The sequence below is a fragment of the Poromitra crassiceps genome (assembly GCF_964638095.1).
Source record: "Poromitra crassiceps genome assembly, chromosome: 1".
Lineage (NCBI taxonomy): Eukaryota > Metazoa > Chordata > Actinopteri > Beryciformes > Melamphaidae > Poromitra > Poromitra crassiceps.
This window is the reverse complement of record NC_139623.1, coordinates 18,421,520-18,448,793: the sequence shown is the minus strand read 5'-3', so window position 1 is coordinate 18,448,793 and position 27,274 is coordinate 18,421,520. Positions and strand designations below refer to the sequence as shown.

The 27,274-nt window shown below is 42.8% G+C and overlaps 1 protein-coding gene across 1 annotated transcript in view; it reads right to left on the bottom strand.

Annotated features, from left to right (window-relative positions):
* The window catches only part of doc2b (double C2-like domains, beta), a gene marked incomplete at its 3' end in the record, with an annotated part of 377,287 nt that overhangs the window by 107,863 nt on the left and 242,150 nt on the right, over window positions 1-27,274 (bottom strand). The window contains exon 4 of the mRNA XM_083636172.1: window positions 2,624-2,698. Within this exon, the coding sequence (XP_083492298.1) occupies window positions 2,624-2,698 (75 nt within the window). The remainder of the gene's footprint in view (window positions 1-2,623; window positions 2,699-27,274) is intronic.

Genomic DNA, 27,274 nt, shown 5'->3' with positions numbered 1-27,274 from the left:
CTTTTGTAATTAGTAGCCTTTTAATTAGTCGTTTCGCTCATATAGGCTATAACATACACATTTAAAAATATTTGTTTCTTTAACTCATTGAGTGCCAGCCACTTTTGGAAAACGGATGCTCCCAGTGCCAGCCCTTTCAGAGCGTTTTCAGTGATTTCTCGAGGCCCACAGAATATTGTGTGATATTACTATGTAAACACCGAACAGGGCCAAAGAACGATGAGACTATCTTGTATCATCAGCAAAAAAAAGTTTATTGATATCATTTTCCGTTCTTTAGTTATCAGCCGGAGAAGATAGGTTGGTTTCAGCAAAAACAGACGTTTCAAACTAGAAGCTGAGATAATGAGCCTTTTGTGAAATGAAGCATTTCAAGCACATCACTGACTCTGAAGCTAATATTTTCTGATGTAGTGACACCTCAAAAATAATTTCCTTCAATAAAAGAGCGAAAACAAAGGAATTTTGATGGCAAAATAATATTTTTTAGCTGCAACCAGCAGCGCTGGCCTTCTTGCTGGTCTTGATTTACTGCTGGTGGGCATCAGATATTCTAGCTTGTGTTTTGCCAATCTGTCCATCGAGCCTGCTGTCTGGGTCGGTACGTGTTGAATGGTGCCCTGCGTGCCCCACCCCCCTCAACTGCAAACTCCTCCGTGGGAGCGTCTCTGGTGGCTCTCTGCTGCACGTTTGCTCTGCACGTTTCAAAGTGCGCTACACCCAGCTCTATTTTCACATCGTTCCGCCGTTTTTGTTCGCCGGCTCCCAGCGCTTCCAGCTGAGAATGATTTGGCTTTTCAGAAAGACGCTGGTGTCATGCTCCTTTTCTGGCAACTAATCATGTGGATGGGCTATCGCAGCGGAGACGGAGGGGCTCAATTGTGGCAGCAGATTGGCTGCTGTTCACAGGCACAGCTAACGTTACAGCATTTCCATTTCCCCACACGGCTTCTTCTACTCTTTTTTTCTCATCTTTCTCTAATCCGGAGAGCACTGTCGCCACCTAATGGGTCCGTAAAATAGCTTCTACACCTTCAAAATCCCCCATACTTTTACAGGAGATGCATCAGGCTTTGATCCACGTCCCACCGTCAAAAAACCTTCAGGACACGGCACACTAGCCGAACACAAAGCACCCCTCCCCGCGCTACACACAGACTCCCGCCCCGCCAGACCCTCGTTCCCCTGGTAATCCAATTCAAAACGCAAATCACTTTTTCGCACAAAACCATGACAAACGAATTCTCATTGCTAAATCAAGGTGTGTTTTTGTCTGCAGTGTAGGCTAGTTGAAAATCAACGTGGCATTCTGAGGAGGGTAGTGTGTCTGCGCGCGAGCCGTGCGTAATGGGCCTATCCAAGCGAGGATTTCCTGCACTGTGCCGGAGAATGCTATCTGCGCTCAGGCATACGCCTGGCGTAGTGGGGTTGTTTGCGCTAAGACCAGCTATTTGCTGGCATTAAAATTGAGAGCACCCAAGGCCCCTTTTTTTAACACATTGCGATGGAACACCTATTTTGGAACGGGCAACGCCCAAACCTCTCTTTGCGCTCGGAAAATCCAACGGTATCTTCCCCAGAGTGCTAAATGACACTTGCGCGAGACATATGATAGGCTAGAGGCCCACGGACACGCCTGGGCCACGCCTACACCTGTGTCATCCCAGCGCAAAACTGGACGGTGGAGGCAGACGATAGCTTAAGACGCTGGGAAGATAGCAATAAGAGGCGCGCAAACGCAGCGCAAACGATAGCGTACGAAGATAGGGCCCATAGACTCAGTTCTCAGTCTCTATCTGCGTCACTCACCTAGAGACTGAAAACTTTCCCCGCTTTTGTTGTTAAAACTGGGTGGAACTGGTTGCAGCAGTTACAACTATAACTTGAGCTGTCATAGAAATATGGAAGATCCGGACGCCTCAAGTATTTTAAATCCTTGCCAGCATCAAAGAGAGGAAATCTCTGCACAACCGTGTACGTCGGAGCAGCAGGATCAGTTAAAGGGGAAAACTCCCACACACTGACTTCACTTGAAGAAGACTTTTAATAAATGCAACGTTTTGGTCTGGCATATGCCAGATGAAGATCGCTTGACCGAAACGCTGCATTTATTAAAAGTCTTCTTCAAGTGAATTCAGTGTGCGGGAGAAAAGCCTTGCCAGCAACGGACAGGTTATCTTACACAAATAAGCTAACTCTTTCATTGGGGTGGGGTTTCCTGACCCGTACTCACTGACAGGATGGGTCTAGGATCCAACTAGATCACCAAAGTTCAGTGCCGGACATCGTTATATTCCTAGTGGGAATGTCCAGCGTCTATAGTGCACAAGACGTCCTTTTCCTGTATTCCGGGGATCTCTCAGTTTCGGCTTCACTTGCTTCCTCAGAGTTTTGAATACCACCAACTAACTAACCCTGTGACGTCCACTCCAAATGGGTCTATAGAGATTTAACCTATATCCAGTCATGAACGCTTTTCCATTTGCTGCTCTAAACTCTGTGTGTGGTAAATCTTTCCTGGAAAAAAATCAACAGAAAATCTAAGGAAAAATACATCACCGTATGGACACTGTTTGATTGACAGGTGAAAACACAATACAAGTACAATGGAGAATGTACATACCTTGCTGGCCCCAGGCAGTAGGTGCAACTTAACATAGGGATCTGAAAGCCCATTGTGATCCATTGGCTTGAGCCCCTGTGGAAGAAATACAGGGCAGCAGTCATAAACCGGCAAGATGAAAAGGTACATCAAGACATCAAGCACTGCATGAGAATATTGCCAACTGCTGCTCCTGTAAAAATTGACACCACCACAAACAGAGGTAATGTACAAAGAAAGGGAACAGATATATACTGTACCAAAACAGAATGTAATGACACCATCAGTGGCAATACTGAAGTCAACCCTACAATCAAAACCTAAACTATAATTCACATTTACACACGCAGTAGGGCCTATGTTTTGTTTTACACCAGACATTTTGAACAAGGAAGCTGACTAGTATTTTATATATATTTTATATACGCTATATATATACGTTACCTTATATTACATATTAAGGTATATAATATATACCTTAATATACATATATATATATATATATATATATATATATATATATATATATATATATATATATATATATATATATTAGGGTGCATCAAAATACACATTTCCAGCATATTGATTTGGCTGGGTGCGGAAAGTGTTACCATCCATGCAAAAACAGTACATGCAAAATATTTTTGCAATGCGAGGTGATTTAGGCCATAGAGACAGTCGGCATGTGTGGGAAAGCCCACAAAATGTTATACGGCTGGCGCGCGACTGGGGTAAAACCGCCGATATATCTCAATGGGCTGACTCACCAAAGGACGGTGCTGCGGCTCTAAACTACAGGTTTGGGGGTTCTAGAGCAGAACACAAGACGTCTGCTCAGATGTGCCTTTACTGTAAGGTGACCAGATTTCTCAAATGAAAATCGGGGACATTTCCAATCCGGCAATCAATATATCATTAAAATAGCCAATGTTATTACCTATGAAATAGAAAAGTGGGATGATTTCGGTTTCATTTATTAATAAATTAATAAACAGTGTCAGCTTCACGAAGACGCTCCTGGTGCCGCCCCCCTTACACACACACACACACACACACACACACACACACACACACACACACACACACACACACACACACTCTCACACTCACACACACACACACACACACACACACACACACACACACACACACACACACACACACACACACACACACACACACACACACACACATTCACTGTGCCCCTTTACAAAATGTCAAAGTGTTCTCCAGCAGCATGAGGCCTGGCCGTCCGAACCTACAGCGCCGGATGTTTTTTGAATAGCCTCAGATCTCAAAAAGTATTTTCGGTGTTACAGTCCTACAGTAAGTGTTTTTTCATTGTTCAAGATTTCCTGGAACAGCAGGAAGCAGCATGTAAGCACTTGTTGGATGCCTGGATCAACGGGCTACATAGACATGTGATGCTTTTATATGCTTTTTTTTTTTTAACAATATGTTTATTGGTATTTTCATTTCCATTTCAGTTTACAGGTGTAGCACAGAGATTATCACATACTTTACCCCAGATCAAACCCCGCCAGTTACTTCCCTCCCACCCACCCCTAATGAAAAATAAGAAACAGGGGGAAACAAAACAGAAAAACAAAGCAGAAGGATGACAGTACATTCAATAAAACACAGACATTAGCAATCAAGACATAAATAGTTACGAAAACAACCGTTGTATGCAGTATATAATAGCTGTTGTTACACCAATATTTTGTTTAACCTGACAATTATATATTTTCTAGGTACCGCCTAAAGTCACTCCAACATTTAACAAAGAGACCAGGTTTTTTTTTAAGATTGAACATTATTTTTTCAGAGGCCATATATGAGGCAATTTCTTTGAGCCACATGGAGACAGGAGGCGGGTCCGCACTCTTCCATAGCATAGCAATGCATTTGTTTCCAGCTATCAAAGCTAATTTAATGAAACGTGTCTTTTTCCTCTTATCAATGGGAAGTACCGAAATGTCTCCGAGTAAGACCAATCTTGGTGAGCGAGGTAGCTCAATTCCTGTAATCTCCTCCAGTGCCTCAAAGATGGAGCCCCAGTATTGTTCCAGGTTCATACATTCCCAAAACATATGAATAAGGCTACCCGTATCTATCTTACATCTAGGGCATAGTTCTGATATGGTGTCATTCATCTTGTGGAGTCTTTCCGGGGTAAAATAAATTCTATGGATGAGATTGAACTGCAAAAGCTTGTGGCGACTATTATAAGAGAAGTATTGAGCGCCCTCGCATAACGCCTCCCAGTCACAGTCTTCATAAGTGAAGTCGAGATCCTGTTCCCATTTGAGCCTACATTTTAAAGTTTTATTTGTCATCAAGTCCAGCATTCTACTGTAAGTTATGGACACAAACCCCCTGGGGTGTTGGATTCCTTTTAGGATCTCGTCAATTGGAAGAGGATCTAACGGGGTTGGATGCCCACCTTGCTGTGAGCTGATGTAGTGTCTGACCTGTAGATACTTAAAGAAGTGTTCCCTAGGGAGGTTGAAGGCATCTCTTAACTGGTCAAAGGATCTGAGTATGCTGTTCTCGTAAAGATCTCCAAATGTTTTGATCCCCTTGTTAAGCCACATCTTGGTGCGGCCATCCCTCAATATAGGCGGCAAGGCCGGATTCACATGGAAGGGGGTGCCATTGTATAATGGTTTTACGCTATTGAGACGTGTTTGTATAGTCGACCATAGTTTGGATGTATGATTTATGAATGGGTTGTCTGTGCCATTCTTCAAAGTATGGTACGACCGAATGAAAGGTATGCCAGCCAAGGGCACATCCGCTGCGTGAAACTGCTCTATTTGTCTCCAAGCAGGAGGGTCATTCATCTTTAGTTGCCAGAGCCAGATAGCTCTGATCTGAGCAGCCCTGTAGAAAAGTTCAAAATTAGGGAGCTTCAATCCGCCGTGCTGGGGAGTATTATATAGGGTTTTAATTTTAATTCTGGGTGTCTTCCCCTTCCATAAGAATCCTGACATCATACTCTCCATTTTCTTAAAAAACGTATTCGGGATTGAGATGGGGAGGGTTTGGAACAAATACAAGAATCGAGGTAATACATTCATCTTTATACTATTCACACGCCCTATCAAAGAGATAGGGAGTCCGCTCCACCTGTCTAGGTCCATCTTCACCTTTTTAAACAATAAATCATAATTAAGTGAAAAGATTCTATCTAACTGAGTAGGGATCTTTAGGCCCAAGTAAGTAATATATTGAGCATCCCATTGGAAGGGAAAGTTGACTCGAGAGAATTGTTCAGCCAACGGGTTGAGAGGTAAAGCCACACTTTTTTGCAGGTTAACTTTATAACCTGATATTGCACTATATGTGGCGAGCAAGTCTGTGAGGGCAGGCAGGGAGGAGTTTAGATTCGTTAGAAACAGGATTATATCGTCTGCGTACAGTGAGATGACGTGGTCCACACCCCCAACCCTGATCCCGGAGATGGAGGGGTGAGATCTTATTGCAATGGCCAAGGGTTCAATTACCAATGCAAAAAGTAACGGTGAAAGTGGGCACCCCTGCCGGGTGCCGTGTGAGAGGGCGAATAGGGGTGATATATCTAAATTTGTCTGAATCATGGCTGTGGGATGTAGGTATAACAGTTGGATCATTCTTAATAATTTGGGGCCAAAGTTCATTCTACGCAGGACTGCAAAGAGAAAGTGCCATTCAACACGGTCGAAGGCTTTCTCCGCGTCTAGTGAGATAGCCAAGATTGGGTCATTTATGGACTTAGCACAATGTACTAGGTTAAGAAATCTTCTAACATTGTCACATGAGGACCGATTTTGAATGAACCCGGTCTGATCCATATTAACCAATGTGGGTATTTTTTTCTCAAGCCAGGTAGCTATAATTTTAGTAAGGATCTTATATTCACATGCCAAAAGTGAAATTGGTCTGTACGATCCACACAGCTTGGGGTCTTTCCCTGTTTTTAACAGAACTATGATGAGAGCTTGCTCCAAAGTTTGGGGTAATTTATTACTTTCGATTGCATGATTAAACATATCTAGCAGGGGGTCAATTAGTTTGCTTGCAAATGTTTTAAAGAAATCGATTGAAAAGCCATCTGGCCCAGGTGCTTTCCCTCCTGGCAGCCTAGCTAGGGCATCTAACACCTCTTGTTTGGATATTTTGTCTTCCATTCCAATCTGTGTTTCATCCGATATCTTTGGGATATCCATGCCGTCTAAAAAACCTCCCATATCCTGAGACCTACCACCCTGTGAGGAGTATAAGGATTTATAGAATTCTGTAAAGATTTGGTTGATGTGCCTGGGGTTGCGGACCGCGTCACCCCCCCCCCAATGGTTCAATAGCAGAAATACATCTAGCGGCTTCCTCCTTTCTAATCTGCCATGCTAGTAACTTCCCTGATTTGTCGCCCTGTTCGTAATAGCGCCGTCTCAACCTAGCCATAGCGTTTTCCACCTCCCTCGTTGTAAGAGTATCATATTCAGCCCTTTTGGCAGTTAATTTGTCAAGAGTCTCCTTTGTTTGTGAGCGGAAATGTTCAATTTCAAGGGACTTGATGTCACTTTCTAGAGATGATGTCTTAGAATGATATTGTTTCTTCCTCCAAGAGGAGTGGCTAATTATGAAACCTCTAATATAGGCATTCAGAGACTCCCAGATTATAGAAGGGGAAGCAGAGCCTATGTTTGTGGTAAGAAAGAGATCAATCTTCCCGTTGATTAATTTAATAAAGTCCTCATCATTGACCAAATGAGTAGGGAACCTCCAACGTTTAGGTTTATTGTATTGGTCCTGCTTGACTAGATGGAGAAGAAGAGGGGCATGATCCGAGTGTGTTTTAGCTAGATATTCACAGGCTGTAACGTGGGGCTCCCTCCCTGTATGAACAAAGAAAACATCAATCCGAGAATAGCTGTCATGTACGTGTGAATAGAATGAGTACTCGCGAAGCAATCTATGCCTCTCCCTCCATACATCTACAAGGTTAAAGTCTACTAGTTCTTTCTTAAGAGCCCTCGCTGCCTAAGACATCGGTTTGGTGGTTGAAGAGGATCTGTCCTTGACTGAGTCCAAAACCAGGTTAACGTCTCCTCCGATAATGAGTTCAGAGGGAGGACATGTGATATTGAGAAAAAGGTTCACAAAGAAATGTGGGTCATCCTGATTTGGTCCATAGATGTTAATCATGGTGACTGGCTCGTCAGCCAAAAAGCCTCTAACCAATACATAGCGGCCACTTTTATCCTTTATCACCTGTTCTAATTGAAAGGGTATCCCTTTCCTAATTAAAATGGCCACCCCACGAGCCTGAGAGGAGAACGATGAATAGTATATCTGGCCTTGCCACTGTTTACCTAGCTTGCAATGTTCCGCATCCGTCAAGTGTGACTCCTGCAGGAATGCCACATCAATATGGTGATTTTTAAGGAAGTTGAGGACTTTTTTGCGTTTAACATATTGGTTAATTCCATTGGTGTTCCAACTCAGAAACCTATATGTTATAGCTGTACACATGGTTACAGTAGTGGTGCAATGATAATTATCCGTCTAGCATACAACCACAAAAAATCAGTGGCTGAGTAATAAAAAAGTATTATGTCTTGTGCTATAATGAAAGAATATAATGCAAAGTAACTGCCCTGTCTGTTGCCCCCCCCTCCCCCTTCCCCCCCCAAGAAAAAGTAAACTGGCCTATGATTCTTCCCATCGACAAACGTAGTTAACAACCTACTCTACCCTGACGGTGAAGCCAAGCTACCTAAACTAGGACAGAGTATTTCAATTGTGAGTAGAAACAGCCCCCTCATGGATCATATCTTAATACACGCACAATTCTAATAAAAACGGAAATAATAAAATGCATAATAAAAATAATAAAAATAATAATAATAATAATATGTGTATACCATATATATATATACATACATACACATACACATACCCACATACAAACATACACATACATACATATCCACATATATACACATACACACATACACACACATACGATATACATACCCACATACACATACGCGCATACACATTTACACAAAATAAATAAAGAGGTTTGGCATGCCTTGAGGACTTAACGAAAAAGAAATAAGGTCAAATGAGGCTAGCAATATTATTGCATTATGACATACCGTATAAAGCAATTGAGAAAAAGAAAGAAAGAAAGAAAACAAACTAAAAATCAAGTGAGCAGATTAAATCCCCCACCTATCCAAGTGCCGTGGCATCAAAGACACATCCAGTTATGGCCTGCTGTATAGGGACACCTAGTGGTGCATTAATGTAGCTACATGTTTGGTCCAGATTCTCTAACATACTGGGAGCTGCGCTCCATCCCCGGCTGTCATACAGCTTGTACTAGACAACTTCTGGTTAATATGCCGTCAGTATTACAGACTTTAAGGTTGAGTAGGTGAAAGCAAGAACATTAATAAGACGAAACTAAACATCTCCATAACCAGGCTATATTTGTTCTCGTTGGTCTACCTAGTAACAACATAAACTGCCCTAATAAATAAAAAACAAATTTGGTGAGATTGTACACAACAAGCGCAACACCACTATCAAACGCAAATCTAGGTTCTTAGAATGTATATGAGGGGCCCCATATATATTGAAATGACAATCACGTATTCAGTTGGCACTAACCATAATGCTAGAGTACAAAATACGTTGACATAGAGCAGCCTTAAGGTTACTATGGCAACGAAAACGTAGCTATATACTGTGGCTTTAAGCAGTCCGTATGGCTAGGTAAAAATTAAATCAAAATATCATTTATAAGGGCCTGTAAATAAAATAAAAAAAAAGTCAAATAAAACTCTTGAGTGCTACGTTAACTCACATGTCGCCAGTTAGGCGACGGAGATCTTTGTTTATCTTCCTGAGCAGGGACCCGTGGAAGTCCTAGGATTACTGCACCATTTTCGGGTGATGTTTCGCCAGATAGTTCTCTGCCGACCCCGGAGAAGTGAAGGTGCGTCTCCCCTCCGGAAGCTCCAGGACGAGGCTGGTAGGATGGAGTAGCCTGAAGGAGATGTCGTTGCCGTGTAGCTTCTTCTTCAAAGGCATGAATGCCTTCCTTTTCTTGTAGAGAGCCGTGGACATGTCCCTGAAGATCATAATGTTGGAGTTGCCATACCGGAGCGGTTTTTTCTTCCATGCTGCGTTGATGATTTTCGTCACGTCTGTGAAGCGAAGCAGCCGGATCACAAGAGCCCGCGGGAGGCTGCCTTCATCAGGGCGGCGCTGGAGTGTACGGTGAGCCCGTTCTATCTCAATAGAGACTCCGGCGTCAAATCCTAGTATCTTTGGGAGCCACTCTTGTAGGAAGCTGATGGCGTCCTTCCCCTCTACCCCCTCCGGGAAGCCCACCAATCTCAGGTTCTGTCTCCTCTCTCTATTCTCCAGGTCGTCAAGTTTTTCTTTAAGGGTTTCGATTTCCCCCTCCGTCTTTCTCTGATGATCTCCGACGTCTTGATGTAGGAAATTAAGGCTCTCCAGGTGGCTAGCTTGCTTGTTTTCAACCTCTTGAACACGTAGCCCCAGAGCTCGGTTGTCGCCAATAAGTGTTTCCACTGATGTAGCCAAAGAGATCAATCTTTGGTCCATCATCGTTTGGATTTTGTTGAATCCCTTATCCATTTCTTCAAGAAACCATGTCGGCGGAGTAGTTGTGTTTAAGCTAGCCGACGGGGTACTTTGGCTATCGTTACGGTTAGCGCTAGCGCTAGTGTTAGCCGTGTTCCTCGTGAGGGGTCCAGTTTTTACGCTTTTGTCTGCCTTCGGCGGGTCTTTATCTGCTGGCATTTTCAGTTTAGATGGCGATGACTTATGTTAAACCACGAAGGTAGTTGTTTCCTTGTAGAAAATGCTGAATTTAACGGTAAAATCAGGATTTTGTTTAGGAGCTGGTTTCACTACGTCCACTCTGCTTTTATATGCTTTTAACCCGCCCGTAAGCCTCCCGCAACCTTCCTTTCCGCAACCTTTTTTCACATGCTGTGTTTCACCTCTAAATCTCAATGAATTTTCCCAAAACTTTGCACAATTTTTTTTTGTGTCCGAACAAAATGCAACTCCAGCCAGATTGATATGTTGAGATTTAATTTTTGCATTACAATTTGATGCACCCTAATTATTGCACCCTTATTATTATTATTTTATATATATATATATATATATATATATATAGGCAGAGGCCGTAAAGGCATGTGGTAACCGTGCAAATAGCTTATTTTCTGCCACGCAGAGGCTCAATTTCAGCTCCAAAAGATCAATTTGAGTCATTTCCAGTCATGGCCAATGGAGAGGATTCTCTAGAAGATTATCATGGAGCTGGCAATACGCAATATAGTTTGTCCTTTGCACATGAAGATCTAACGAGTCCTCCAGTAGCGGAGCGTACACTGGGGCAGAGGGTGCGCCCGCCCCGGGCCCACTCATCAGTGGGCCCCCATCAATTTTTTTTATTTTTTTTGCAGGCCTGGCCTGGCCTGGCATGTGTGAGAGTGTGAGAGCAATAGACAGCAAATAGACAATAACATTGGTGTGTTTAAAATGAGATATTCCACTAAATATGGCTAAAACAGATTCAAACATGCAAAAAAGGCAAATTTTTCTTCGCCGCCAGCCTTAATTGGAAAAAAAAAAAAAAAATGGGGATGGGGATGGGGATGGGGGGCCCCCTAAGAGCTTCACCCCCCCTGGGCTGATAGGGTCGCCCTGCCCCTGGAGTCGTCATCAGGTGGCAGACGGATCAGACCTTCTCCAACACATTCTTCCCGTGCCCATAGAACCCTGAAGTGTGCTCACTGCCAGTGATCACATGGAAAGGTATGATGATGTCTGCAGCCTCTTCTGAGAGCATGGCATGGCAGTTGATGAACACATGCTTGCATTTATTAAGCAGCAGAACACGTAGATGATAGCCAACTAGGCTATCATAAGTGAACATTTAGGATGTCTGGATATTTTGCTGACAGGCAATCCTGCTCTACATCCTTGATGCTGAAGGGAAGGTAATACTTGTCGTTGATGAGGATGACGATGCATTAGCAACTATCAAAAGACATCAAGGAGAACCTCAACACTTGGTACAATGGACTCACTGACACTCAGGAGGCTCTACAGGAAGTTCACAGTGATCTTGAGGATGATGGCGACATGAAGGAGCTGATCAACAGAGTTGATGAAAAACCTGGCACAGATATGGGTGACTTCTGGGTCTTGTTCATGGAGATGTCCGAGCCTCTTGTACAAAATCTTGTTGCATGTCATGCACAAAATTAAGGAGCTGCTGAGATCAACAAACACATGTTCAACTCAGGGAAAAAAAAGGTCAGACTGCAGAAGCGTGTGAAAGAACAGTTGAAAACACAAGCTTGTCTGGTGCGTCATATACTGCGAGGGGGAAAAAATCAACCAACCTGGGCACTGGCATGGCAAGCAGGGACTTTTGGACAGACAGACAATTACGGGGAGACTTTTTGCATATATCACCCATCTAGTTCTTTGTTGTGGAATTCCTCAAGAACCACTGAGACCGCTTTCAGACAGACACGGTTCTGGTTCTGGCTCTGGCTCCGTTCTGGAGTCTCAGAACCTTGGTGCTTTCTGGCGAACCAGCCCGTGTTCACACCAGTTTAAGCGAAACCAAAGTGGGAGGACATTATTCAGTAGTCCTTCTTCAGTTTTTTAAGTTTATTAATTATTTGGTCTGCTTTCTAGCTTTTCTTGAGATTCAGTAGATGCCCAAATCGCCACTAAACATTTGGTTTCCTCAGCAGAGCACTGCAAATTATTTTTCTCCATGTTGTCACTGCCTTATTCTCCTTCCTGCTTGTTTTCACAGCCTAGAATGAGACACGCCCACTGATGATGTCACGGTTCCAAAGGAAAAACCAACTATTTTTTGGTTCCGCTGAGAACCAATTTTTCAGGTTCCGAACCAATTATTTTTTCGGTCTGAACGCGCCGGCCGGTTCAAATTTGGGTTCAGGAACCGGAACCGGCACGGAGCTCTGCAGGTGTGAAAGCCCTATGAGTGGACTGCTGTTGATTATGGTTTATTTTACATGTATGGGAGAAGAGGACCATTGCCTTAGTAACTAAATGAATCTCTCTCACCGGACACTAGATACCGATCAGAATTTATACAGTACTTGCTCGGTGGGGGTGGAGCTAACCGGACTGCAGTGACACCTACAGGCCTGGCGGCGTACAGCATACATTCCCTGTTTCACTTTGCTGTATAACCTTCATAATCTTCAATTTTCAAGTGAGTAATTATATGTGAAATTAGTTTCAACAGAGTTAAAATGGCACGCACTGTCTCAATGCCTAAAACATGGCCATTCAGCTTGACGAGCAATAAAGAAAAATAAATCCAAGGCACTCTTCACAAAAGTTCATTAGCCTTTATGTTAGTGGCTAATGCACAGCATTACTAATAAATAAAATAGTAATAAACAGAAGAAAAAAAAGATATAAAAAAGTTATTGATTTTCACTTCCCAATTTCTATGTAGCCCCCTATGAATAAATAAATAAATAAATAAATAAATAAATAAATAAAATAAAACATTTAATACAAATGAAATAAAGGTGTAAACCCAACGATTAGTGATTTATCTTTAACATTTCTCTGTTATTTCTTAGTTTTATCCATAGTATTTACACACATCCGATTGAACATTTTTGTTGTGGGAATACAATGGGCAAGCCAAGCCAGCTTCAGCCACGGTGATGATTGACTGGAAAGCTGCGGGCTCCCCCTTTTGTGGCAAATGGCAATTAAAAATAAATCAGTCAATCAATAGCACTGTAACTTCCGTTAGTGAGCTCAAAAGCTTTTTCAAGTCACTCGTGAGGATATTCACACTCGTGTGAGAATATTCACGGTTATCCCGATAATGGAAATTCACCACGATAAAATGATCTTGAATGTTTTTATTGTGACAAAAGATATAGGGCCCTATCTTGGTACAGGCAATATCCCCTATTTACGCTTGTGCACCTGTTTGCGCGTGCCTTAAGGCAGGGAACATTTCAGTCCGCTGTCCAGGTGTTATGCCGAGTTTTGCACCTCAGCAGCAAAATGCATCCCCACCTCACGGGAGCATATATTGTAATGATTTATACAGAAATATAACTGTTTAAAAATTATATACCGTAAATTCCGGACTATAAGCCGCGGCTTTTTCCCCGTTTTTTGGCCTTTTTTGGCCCCTGCGGCTTATAGTCCGGTGCGGCTTATCTATGGATTTAAAAAAAAAAAAAAAAATCTCTCTTTTTTAGCACTCTTTCTAACTATAAATCCACTTCTGTTTTAATTTCCTCTCTTGCCCTCTTTTCACCACACCGCGGACACTGTGTGCACTGTAAAAAAAAACACAGGTGGTGTTGTGTTATGTTGTTTTGTTGAAATGTTAATAAATGGGAGCTTCCTCAAACAGCCATCTCTTTCCCGACAATCCCCTCTGTGCATGAACCCTTACATATGGTAATTAAACATTAAAACACAATAAAAAAAAAAAAAAAAAAAAAAAATACCATTAAAACACCCGCAGCTTATAGTCCGGTGCGGCTTATATATGTAACAAACAGGCAATTTTGCAGGTGCGGCTTATACTCCGGTGCGCCTTATAGTGCGGAATTTACGGTAATTGTTTGGGTAGACGTGACCTCCCTGTTTTTAAGTTAAAACAGACCAAAAATGAAATTACTCGCGGGGAAGCATAACTCGTCACATTCTCCCACAGGCGCTAAAAAACGTGCCTTGCGCCTGTCTCGGGAAGATATCAACATGGCTTTAGGCTGGTAAATGCGCTTTACGCTGAATGGCCGTGGCGCACTCCCTGAATGGGCGAGAATGGGCGTTTCGGCCTTAAATATCGGCCTAATGATATCTTCCCACCTGGCGTAAATTTAGCGCTTTGCGCTTTTGAAAACCAGGCCTATTCAGTGCGCCGGTTGCGCGGAGCACTCCTCTGGCTCTCCTCTGTCACCCTTCTCTGTGTCACTCCCTCTCTCTTGCTCATATCAGTCTGACAGGCACAATACGACTCTCTCTCTGACTCCCTCGCTCAGACAGACACAACACACGTCCCATAGGAAAAAGAAGTTGTAAGTTCACTGCCTGTGATTCCCAGCATGCAATGGGCTACTCCATTTCGATACTAAATAGCAACCAAATGAGCCGAAATAGATATAAAGGTAGATCTAAATAACGAACGTGTAATGGTAACACAACCTGCAATTGTAGAACATTTCAATATTGGACCAAATAAAACATCGAAATGAAAACACCACCCTATGTGAAACATATATGTCATATTGGGGCTATATATATCCCTTGTCGATTTAACGTGAATTAGATAAGTGACAGCGGAACGCGCTTCTACTGTCATGTGCTATACTGTGATGTCTGCTCCAATAACTTGGCCCTACTCGGGGCCGATTCTAGCAATGGGCAGGGGTGGGCAATGCCCACCCAGACATGAGTCTTGCCCACCCAATCAAAAGTTGGGAAAATATGTTTATTTTCACCTCCAGCCAATGGAAAAATTGCACAGAAAATACCAGTAACGATTCTAGCTTCTGATTGGGTGGGCACTGAGCTTCAGCCCGCCCCCAAAGTCCTCTCGACTCATGTACTGTATTGAGAAACACAGAGCTCTGAGAGACAGACTCGACTGTCGCCCAGACTCAACTGTGGAGAAATGGTGTGTCTGTCAGCAAACCCCTAGCCAAAGACACGCCCTCAGCAGTAGAGAACCAATCGGCGATTAGTATTCTTCCACACACACCATGGTGACTTTTCTAGGAAGAATAATCTTTCTCTCAGTTCGTGAATGCTGTGCTGCTAGCGAAAGCTCATAGCTTGACGTACATTGCATGACATTCACGTACTTCATCCAAATCGATTTACAACACTGCGTTGATGATGTATCGCTTTCTCATACCAAAGCCCCGTGCTGCTGCTTCTCCTGTCTCTAGCGATGCTGCCGCCAGCACATCAGCAGAGACTCCGGAGAACGTAATTAGACCTGTACCGTCCACAAGCACTGCTGCTGCTCCGACTGCCCCAATGCAGCTCCCTCCCTCGGCTCCCTCAGCCTCACCTGACGGAGGAGTTAGCGACTTAAATGGCGATGCACCATCCCAGCCAATACTAGTAACTAGCTACCCAAAGCATGCATTTGGTGCTGTATCACGATCATTCAATCCTGCCTGGTACCGCACACGACCATGGCTGGAGTACTCTGTTGTGCGGGATGCATGCTTTTGTTTCCCCTGTCGAAAATATCCCCAAGGCAATGATAAGGACGTTGTTTTTACCTCGCGTGGTTTTAACAACTGGAAAGCAGCACTTGAGCGTGACAGGGGCTTAAATAAGCATGAATCCAGCCAGACTCACACAAAGGCTGCAGCCACCTGGTCTGAGCACAAACGCAGAGAGGCAACAGGGGAAACCAGAGACATACTGGTAGGTAAAACGCAGATTGAAAAGAACCGATATTATGTCAAGAGTATTGGTGGTGTAGTGAAGTTTCTGTGCGTGAACGAGTTAGGGCTTCGTGGAACAACAGAAAGGCATGACACTGTCACTCATGCTGCTGAGTGTGACACTGACGGTGCTGCTGATGATATTGCTGCGGGTCTCTTTTTGAAGCTGTTTGAATACACCCTAGAGAAGGACGAAAAGCTAGCTGACATTGCTAAGGGCATACCTAAAAATGCCAGGTACACCTCCCCAAATATTCAAAATGAGATAATTGAAACACTGGCAAACATGGTTTTGGGAGAGGTCAGGAAGAAGTATGCAAAGGCTGACTCTGTAGGATTTTGCCTGAAAAGTGATGGGACTAGGGACAGGTGCAATATTGAAAATTTGTCCATAATGATTCGGTTTGTATGTGATTCCATGCCAGAGGAGCATCTGATTGGGCTGCTTAACTTGCATCAACTTGATGCGGAGTACATGTCCAATGAAATATTGAGACATCTTTGTGATGCTGGCTACAGTGCTGACAACATAGTTAGCCAGTGTTACGATGGTGCATCAGTGATGAGTGGAGTACGAGGTGGTGTGCAAGCATTGCTGCAAAAGAAGCTTGCCAGATATATTCCATATATTCACTGTTACAACCACCAGTTACACTTGGTGGTTGTGCATGCTATACAGGGGGAGCCATGTGCCAGAACGTTTTTCGACCTCTCTAGCTCTCTGTATAACTTCTGCCGTCACCACTATGTGTCAGAAAAGTATGATGCTCCTTGTCTTAAAAGACTGCTTGAAATTCGCTGGACAAGCCATTATGATGTGACAAGGTGCATTGTTGAGAATAAAGACCGTCTTCTCACTATCCTGTCAGAGATCTCAGAGGATGATGGTGCCACAGTTGATCTGTCCACTGAGGCATCAGGCCTGTTAATTCAAATTAAGAGGCAGAATTTCTTTGAGATTGGCAAATTTATAGTGCGGGTTCTTGCTGTCTTGAAACCAGCTAATGCGATTCTAGAGTCTCAGTCTGTGGATATGTGCAGTGCTGGTGAGGTTGTTAGTACATCACTAAAATGCTTAAAAGACATACGTAAAGATGATTGCTGGACAGAGCTTTCTCAGGCATCTGCTGGGGATGATTCAAATCCTCCAAAGAGAAGGAGAACACTGAGCAAACACCTTGGTCAAAGTGTTGTGCTCTCAACTGTGGGTCATACAGATTGTGATAATCCCACCATCACCCCCTCTCAGTCTCTGAAAAGATCCCTGCTCAACATCCTTGACAGGGCTATTTCAGAAATGGAAAACAGATTTTCCAAAAAGAATGTAGACCTGATGAAAGCCATATCCAGTCTTGTACCCAAATCTACTGCATTTCTGGATGCCACCGTGCTGGGCCCTCTGTATGTGCTTGCTGGCACTGCGGCAGATGATGTGAGCAATGAAATTCTTGTTGCAAAACCAATGTTGCTCAAGAAATGCCCGAATGAAGCAGACCTGCCCACTCTGTGTAAACACCTGGAGAAGTATAAGGAAGCTTTTCCTGACTTGCATAAATTGTATGTAACAGCCCTGGTGGTTGGTGTGTCTTCAGCATCATGTGAGAGTTCCTTCTCCACACTGTCACGAGTCCTAACCCCCTTTCGTCGTACCATGTTACATGAAAGAAAGATAAATTTGGTGATCTTGGCCCATGAGAAAGCAATAACAAATAGCTTAGACATGGATGAATTTGTTAGGGTTTTTGCCAAGGGCAACAGGAGACTGATGCTGTAGATGGGTAGATGCATGGATAGAAGATAGTGTAGGGGCGGCTTTAGCTCAGGAGGTAGAGCGGGTCGGCCAATGACGCAAGGGTTGGCGGCTCGATCCCCGCTCCCTCCCAGCTGCTGTCGTTGTGTCCTTGGGCAAGACACTTAACCCTCCTTGCTCCCGATGGTGTGTAGGCACCCTGCGTGGCAGCCTGCCGCCATCGGTGTATGAATGGGTGAATGTAGACTACCTACTGATTGTAAAGCGCTTTGGATAAAAGCGCTATATAAATGCAGGCCATTTACCATTTACCATTTACATGCATTTTCAGGTTGCTCATCTACCTAACAAAGTAAAAAGACAAAAAAAAAGTTTTATAAAATGTTCTGATTTTGCCATGTTGGGATTATACCCTATATAATAGTTAAGTTGAATTCTGAATATATTGTAGGCTTGATTAGTTGATTTAATTGTTTTCTTTGTCACTGTCCAGGTTGAGTTTGAATAATACTTCTAGTTTTATAAATATTGGCTATGGTGAGAAATCTCACTGTATTAGGGTTTAATCTTATTTGAGAACTAAGCTCATCCAATGGAAAATAAAATGTTATGGAATTTATTATTTTAAACTAAGGATGAAGGCTTTTTATTTAATTTTAGGGTAAGTCAATCTGATTTAAAGATTGTTTTTTTTTGTCACTTCAGTTTGGGTTTGAATTGGACTACAAGTCTTGTAAATATAGTTTTGAAGTCTAAATGGCAAGTATAGTTTGTAGCTATGGTGAGAAGTCTCACTGGGTTAGTCTTTAATTTGATTTGAGAAATAAGATCATCCAATGAAAAGAAATGTTATGGAGTTGATTATTTTAAACTGGATGAAGTATTTTTTATTTATTTTTAGGGTAAGTCAATCTGCTTTCAAAGTAGTTTTCTTTGTCACTTTTCAGTTTGAGTTTGAATAAGACTAAACGTCTTGGAAATATAGCAATAGTTTTGTAAATAGTTAGTTTGTACATAGTTTGCTAATAGTTTTGACAATAATAATGTAAACATTGGCCTGTCACCTGAGTGAAAGTTCCTACTTACAGTTTGGTGACCCAAAACAGAATGGTGACTCCTACTGGAACAATTTGGTTCAGTGTTTATGCCTGTGTTGCTGTCTGTTGTAGTGTAAAACGACTAAAGGGAGAGCAGGTGGTTACATGAAAGTGAGTGAGAAAAGGAGAAGATACTGAACAATGACATCACAACAGTATAATCCTAATGTTAATTTAAAATTAAATATTCTTGGATGAAAGTCCAAAAAACGTAAAATTTTCTTCGGCGCTGCCCTTGCAGGCAGCACCGAGAGTCCATTCCTACCTAAAAGTACTTCCAGCGCCACTGAATATAATGCAATTTAATCCCCATCCCCGAACCCACAACCTCTGGCAACCTACCGCCAAAGTTGCCCCCTACCAGCCCACCCTAGTGTGGCAGGCTAGATACGGGCTTGGCCCTACTTCACATTTAGTTTTACAATAAAAACACATTTCTGCAATGACTTTACATAATGTAGGCTATATTTATGTGCATCATCCTACCTGCAGCAGGGGAGAGAAAACTGTGGCCCCTATCGTTGCATCGGCGCAGTTTCTAGGCCGAGCGGCAGGCGCAGATCAAAGCAGTGGGCGTGGACAGGCGCACTTGATATCGTCATGCTGGCGCTAGATGCAGCCCAAAGCATTACAACCACGCCTTTTAGGCGTAAAATTATGCACCGTCATGCTCATTGGATAAGTGCAATAAACGAATCGCACGCTTGCCTTTTTAGCTCCAATTCCAGTGATCCCGCAAAACCAGACGAAAGCCAAACGCTCTGCCCCCCCCCCCCCTCCCTTCATCCAGCCTGTCTGTCTGCATTATAGGCTATTATTCCATATTATTATGCTTCTCAAACCAATCTAACTGCAGTTTCAATACTGCAAGCATGTAAATACGCTACACTATAGCAAGATCAAAGTGAAAATAATGTTCTATGCATCAGCTAGAAAAATATAGCCTATTAGATTGGTGAAAGTTTGTCCAGAAAGATATCATTTTCTCTCGCCTGCTGCAGGAAGGATGATGCACATAAATATACCCTACATTATGTCAAGTCATTGCATAAATGTGTTTTTATTGTAAAACTAAATGTGAAATAGGGCCAAGTTATTGGAGGGAGATCACAGTATAGCAGATGCCATTAGAAGCGCGTTCCGAAGCGCGTTCCGCTGTTACTTCTCTAAATCACGTTAACTCGACAAGGGGTATATATAGGCCCAGGAGGACATATATGTTTCACATAGGGTGGTGTTTTCATTTCGATGTTTTATTTGGTCCAATATTGAAATGTTGACAATGGCAGGCTGTGTTACCATTACACATTAATTTAGAACTACCTTTTATATCTATTTTGGCTCATTTGGTGGCTATTTAGTAGCGAAATGAAGAAACACAATGCATGCTGGGAACTCAGAGAGAGAGAGAGAGAAGGGTGACAGAGAAGAAGCAGTGAAGGCACAGAATAGGCCTGCTTTTAAAAAGCGCAAAGCGCTAAATGTAGGCCAGGTCCCAAGATATCACTAGGCTGGTATTTAGCGCCGACACGCCCACTTTGGGACTGCGCCACGCCCATTCGGCCTAAAGCGCATTTGGCAGCCTAAAGCCTATTGCTATCTTGCCGAAACAGGCGCAAGGCACGTTTTTTTGCGGTTAAGGCCCGTAATAGCGCCGATGGCCTGTGGGAGAATAGAGCCCGATATCTCTCTGGACAAACTTTCACCAATCTAATTAATCTCATCATATAGAGATAGGCTATATTTTTCTAGCTGATGCATTTAGAACATTCTTTTCACTTTGATCTTGCTATAGTGTAGCGTATTTACATGCTTGTAGTATTTAAACTGCAGTTAGATTGGTTTGAGAAGCATAATAATATGGAATAATAGCCTATATATGGAGACAGACAGACGGGATGAAGGGGGGGGGGGGGAGCAGAGCGCTTGGCTTTGTCTGGTTTTACCGGATTTCTCCTGGAATTGGAGCTTAAAAGGCAAGCGTGTGACTCTTTACTGCACTTCTCCAATGAGCAGACTGTGCATAATTTTACGCTTAAAAGGCGTGGTTATAATGGTTGAGGCTGCGTGTAGCGCCGATACCAAGATAGCGAGTGCGCTGGTCCACACCCACTAATCTGCGCTAGGCCAGGCCTTAAACGCAGTTTCTACGCCGATTGCAACGATAGGGCCCTTGAGGCGTGCCAAATCATTTATGCACGGCAACGGGATTTGGGCGGTGTTAACCACGAGAATTATTCACAGGTGTGGCCTGGCAATGCCTGGGCGTTACATCAATCAGAGTCCCGTCTCGCAGTCCCTGTACAGTTTGCGTGAGGCATGCTGCAATTCTCCCCATGCGTAATTTGGATAGGTGTAGGCCTATTGACCGTATATATTATCCCTATCTCATAACGACACCATCACATCATACCTGTTAAAAGAAGAGTTTTGATGCAATTCAAGTTATTTTGTTGACTGGGGTGGGGCAATAGAAACGTGTTTGCAGCGGGTAAACGGAGACAAAAGAAAAGAATGGAGGATTTACAGTGGACTCAATTAAAACTCGACTCATACCAAGGACAGAGAGAGTTGGATTGAGCTTGTGACAGATCGGCTGTGATGCCAACGACCCTCCGGGTTATAGCAGGTGAAGGTGAATAGCCTATTGCAAGTATGTTACAATGTACAAGTTTTCTCAATTTACCATGACCCCTCCTTGCAATGTGATAAAAGTTTCTCAGTGAATTATAGTTGATTGCCTCACCGAATAGGCTAATCTGCTGGTTACCCAATTTTAGCAGCAGAATTTGATGTCCTGGGGTGGCACGTCCATGCGTAATGACGTTGCTGCGCTGCGCGGAGATTATGGTGCACTCAAGAACAGCGAGTGTTTTAGTGGATAAGAGGTCCTTTTCAAAGTTCTTAGCGCAAAGTAATTGTGCGCTGCTGACGATAGGATAATGCCATCTATCCCCACATTTTAGCGCTGAAATGCCTGCTTTGGCATGTGGCACGCCTATGCCCAGTACAATTATAACAGACATGCGCTTGTGCCCGCCCCCAATTTGCATTGCGCACAGCGTTAAACGAGCGCAAATGCTAAATTACCGCTTTTGCGAAGAGGGGGCCCATAATCTTATATCCTCCCATCCCTACAACACACTGAAGCCAAGGCAGTATTCCTCTATGCCTCTAAATGGCCATTCTAAATGGCTATCCCACAGTGAGGGAGAGACATTCAACGACATAACGTATGATGCATGGAATACAGGATCTTAAGCCTTGGAATCATATGGCTTGTACTTTATAGTGCGACATATTTTTTTCATCATCTGGCAAATCATGACAATTATTTCAAATCACTGAAAAGTAGAGCTATTGTTTAAGAGAATTCATTATCAGTTGGGCACAGTTTTTTTTTAATTATCCCTGGTCCATAGGGTGCTTTCTCTGATGGACTATAAAAAAAACAAATATGATGTCTCCTCTATTCACACAAACATTAACAGCAAAGGGCCTGATACAAGAGCTTGGCGCAAAGCCCAGCACTCAGCAGGAATTACTGGCAGCAAAATGACATTCTCAACGGCATCTCTAATAAGACAAAAATGTTTTATATCCTGTCTGAACAAAATAGCATCAAAGTACTAATTTGTTTTGCTGACTTATAAGCATCCAACTTAATATGGCCTATCTCTGCCAGAGTACATCAGGTGGAGCAGAGAGTATCTGTAATCAGGATATGGGAAATTGTAATGAATGAAAGTTGTTATGACCAGAGGTTCTTGTCACTCAGTTTCCTTAGTGTGCATGTCGGACCTAACAGCCATGGCCAGCAAGTGTAGGTAACTGCTGGGTTATAAAGTCGAGCTGAAATGAAAAATGACTTTTTTCTATTTTACACCATATCCCTGGTTATACATTGCACATATTTAACAATGTATGCAAAAAAACAACAACCCAAAATTTCTTGGGTTTTTCACATTTTTTCAAATCAAAAGTTAATTCATAAAGAGTTAATTCATAACAGTCATCTACAGTTTGCTGACGTCAGGTAGTACTATGAAATTTCTACCCAATTTCAACCAATCATATCTCTCTACATGACAGCTGTCAATCAATCTTCATTGCAAGGAGAAAATTCCCGCGATACGATCATGATACATGGGTCACGAATAAGATTGTACCACGATACATTGCGATATGATACATATTGTGATATTTTGCAATACTAATTTAAAGATAGCGCTGAACAGGGCCAGATCTAGGGGGTGGCAGGGGTGGGCTACGCCCATGCAAAAATTAATCTTGCCCACCCAAAAAAAAAAGAAAAAAAAAGAAATGAATCTCCCTTTTTGAATTCCAGGCGACCCCACTTAGGGTCGCGACCCGAAGGTTGGAGACCACTGGGTTAGTTAGTTTAGGGCACCTAACAGTAGTTATAGCTTTAATTTGATTTGAGAAATAAGCTCATCCAATGAAAAGAATATTATGGAGTTGATTATTTTAAACTATGGATGAAGAATTGTTATTTATTTGTTAGGGTAACAAAGTCAATCTGCTTTCAAAGTTTTAATTTCAGTTTGAGTTTGAATAAGACTAAGGCCCCTATCGTTGCATCGGCCTAGTTTCTACGCCGAGCGCCTGGCGCAGTGGGCGTGGACCAGCGCACTTGATATCTTGGTCTTGGCGCTACACGCAGTCTAAAGCATTACAACCACGCCTTTTAAGCATAAAATTATGCACCGTCATGCTCATTGGATAAGTGCAATAAACGAATCGCACGCTTGCCTTTTAAGCTCCAATTCCACTGGTCCAGCAAAACCAGACAGAAGCCAAGCGCTCTGCCCCCCCCCCCCCCTCCCTTCATCCAGTCTGTCTGTCTCCATATAGGCTATTATTCCATATTATTATGCTTCTCAAACCAATCTAACTGCAGTTTAAATACTGCAAGCATGTAAATACGCTACACTATAGCAAGATCAAAGTGAAAAGAATGTTCTAAATGCATCAGCTAGAAAAATATTAGATTGGTGAAAGTTTGTCCAGAAAGATATCATTTTCTCTCGCCTGCTGCAGGAAGGATGATGCACATAAATATACCCTACATTATGTAAAGTCATTGCATAAATGTGTTTTTATTGTAAAACTAAATGTGAAGTAGGGCCAAGTTATTGGAGCGGACATCTAAATCACGTTAAATCGACAAGGGATATATATAGGCCCAGGAGGACATATATGTTTCACTTAGGGTGGTGTTTTAATTTCGATGTTTTATTTGGTCCAATATTGAAATGTTCTACAATTGCAGGCTGTGTTACCATTACACATTATTTTAGATCAACCTTTTATATCTATTTCGCCTCATTTGGTTGCTATTTAGTAGCGAAATGGAGTACCCAATTGCATGCTGGGACATTCACAGGCAGTGAACTTACAACTGCTATTTCCTATAGGACGTGTGTTGTGTCTGTCTGAGCGAGGGAGTCAGAGAGAGACAGTTGTATTGTGCCTGTCAGACTGAGGAGAGAGGGAGAGAGTGACACAGAGAAGGGTGACAGAGGAGAGAGCCAGAGGGGAGGGAGAGAGCCAGAGGGGAGCGCTCCGCGCAACTGGCGCACTCTGAATAGGCCTGGTTTTCAAAAGCGCAAAGCGCTAAATTTACGCCAGGTGGGAAGATAGCAGTACGCCGAGATTTAAGGCCGACACGCCCACTCTGGGCCATTCTGGGACTGCGCCACGCCCATTCGGCCTAAAGCGCATTTGGCAGCGTAAAGCCATATTGATATCGTCCCAAAACAGGCGCAAGGCACTTTTTTTGCGTTTAAGGCCCGTTTTAGCGCCGAAGGCTTGTGGGAGAATAGGGCCCTAAAAGTCTTGTAAATATAGGTTTGATGGCTAAATGGCAAATAGTTTTTAGCTATGTTAAGTCTCACTGCACTAGTCTTTAATTTGATTTGAGGAATAAGGTCATCCAATGAAAATAACTGTTATGGAGTTGATTATTGAAATTATGGATGAAGGATGTTTTTAAGTTTTATGCTAAATCAATCTGCTTTCAAAGTTGTTTTCTTTTCACTTTTAAGACTAAAAGTCTTGTGAATATAATAACAGTTGTGTAAATAGTTAGTTTGTTAGTTAGTTTGTATGCACATAGTTTTAATAATAGGAGTTTTGTAAACATTGGCCTGTCCCCTGAGTGAAAGTTCATACTTAGGTTACCCACAGCACAATGTGGACACCTAGTGGAACAGTTAAGTGTTAGAATATAATGCAACTTAATCCCCATCCCCAAACCGAGAACCTTTGGGCAACCAAGCGCCAAAGATGTAACAGGCTAAAAACGGACCTGGTACCAGCTACTGTATGGCATACTAGCTTGTCTGCAATAATGTTCCAAAGTTAGGCACATTTTTGGCAAGTTTTTTTTTGGTATGGCTATTTTCATTGCCCCCCCAAAATTTTCAATTGCCCACCCAGTAACCTCACCCTAGATACGGGCCTGCCACTGAAAATACAACTGTGTACCACCCAGGTAATGTAATAATATGTACATCACAATATATTGATAAACTATTTAATTAAAATAAATCATTCCAATTCATTAGAACAATATACAAATTTGCAGTTGCACAGTGTTACTTAAAGGTCCCAATTCGTGTAGCTGTAACCTCTTAAAAACGTGTGTCTCTGGTCCATAAAACATGATTCTGGATTAATTTGTCGAAAATATAGCAACCCCGTTTGTTCTGACGGAGTTGTCACTTCCTCATCTCATTGCGTCCCAAGAATAGTCTGTTTCTATAATATATTCAGAACTAACAGTTCCCATTATATATATGTCCTTTATTTACACATTTAAATACATGTGTCATCAAAATGCACTCTGGCAGTTTAAAATTAGCAAACTGAATTGCAGTGCACAATACATATTAAATATTAAAATTCATTCAATATCTAAAAATCACAGTAAAGCCAGAAACACAGTAACACAGGATTGCTCTTATTTGTGTCCATTCAGCAATCTGACCATGGAGGGTATAGGACTCTTTTTGTAGCGCTCTGTTTTACACTTGATGTCTCTCAGCCGTGCTCCTTGTCTTGTCCTTGCTCCTTCTCTCTCAGCGCACGTTGGTGGGAGCCAGCTTGAGAAATCTGTGGACGCTGACGGAGAGCCCGCCCCAGGCTCCCAGCGGCCAATCAGATTAGCGTCTGTGGACAACTAACAACTAACGTTAGCAACGAGCTATCGCTAACTTAACGGTTGCTACGCTAAAGAGGACATCTCAAAATGCCTAGACTTACCGAATGCACCTCTGCAGTTGCTGGATCACGTACAGTTGGCGTCACTCCAGCTAGAAGTGTTAATTTTGTGGCTATAGACAAAATGGTGCAGGTAGCTTGTGTGAGAGAGACCGCGCGCAGTATGTTTAAGGACCCGAGTGACATCACATTCATCCGTCAGGGGGAACAGAGTGTAAGGGGCGTGGCTTGAAGGGGACTGCAGGGGGAAGCTGGATAGGGACAAATCAAACTCTGGCAGTTCTGAGGTTGTGACCACTCATTACAGGGAGGGATGACAGCAGTATATATGCATTTACAAGTAAAAACAGCTTTTGCACGGAATGGGACCTTTAAAAAAAAAAAAAAAAAATCCAGATTTTTAGTGCTAATTTAACACGTTCACTGCCAATGACGAGATATCTCGTCTTAAAAAATCCAACGGTTGACTGCCATTGACGAGATATCTCGTCTTAAAAAAAAAAAAAAAAAATTTGACGGTGGGACGTTGATCTAACCCTTTTACATCTCCTATTATAATATGGGAGCCACCGAACGTGTACAATCCATTCCACCGACCCACTAAGTGGCGACAGTGCTCTCCAGACTATTGAAAGCCAAGCAAAGACAGCAGCATGAGGAAGCCATTCTCATGAAAATGGATGGGGCGAAAACGCTTTCGCTTTCGCGCTGGGTGCTGGCGGTGGGGGATTGCAAATTTGCATAATAGATTATGGGTGAAACGCACTTTGAAACACCAGCAGAAAGGCCAGAATCGCACGCAGCTTCATTCCAGCTGAGCTCAACCGAAAACCCAGAAACGAACGAGCCTCATTCTCATACTGTAGGCGAAAACGCGTTCACGCTGGTGCACAACGGTGGCGCACAACGGTGGGGGGTTCCAAAAATAGACTGGGTGCAAAACACACTTTGAAACACGCAGCATAAAGCCTAGAATCGCACAAAGCTTCATCAAAGCTCTCAATCGAAAACCCAAGAAACGAGCAAGCCCCATCCAGACTCGCCGACGAGGGGG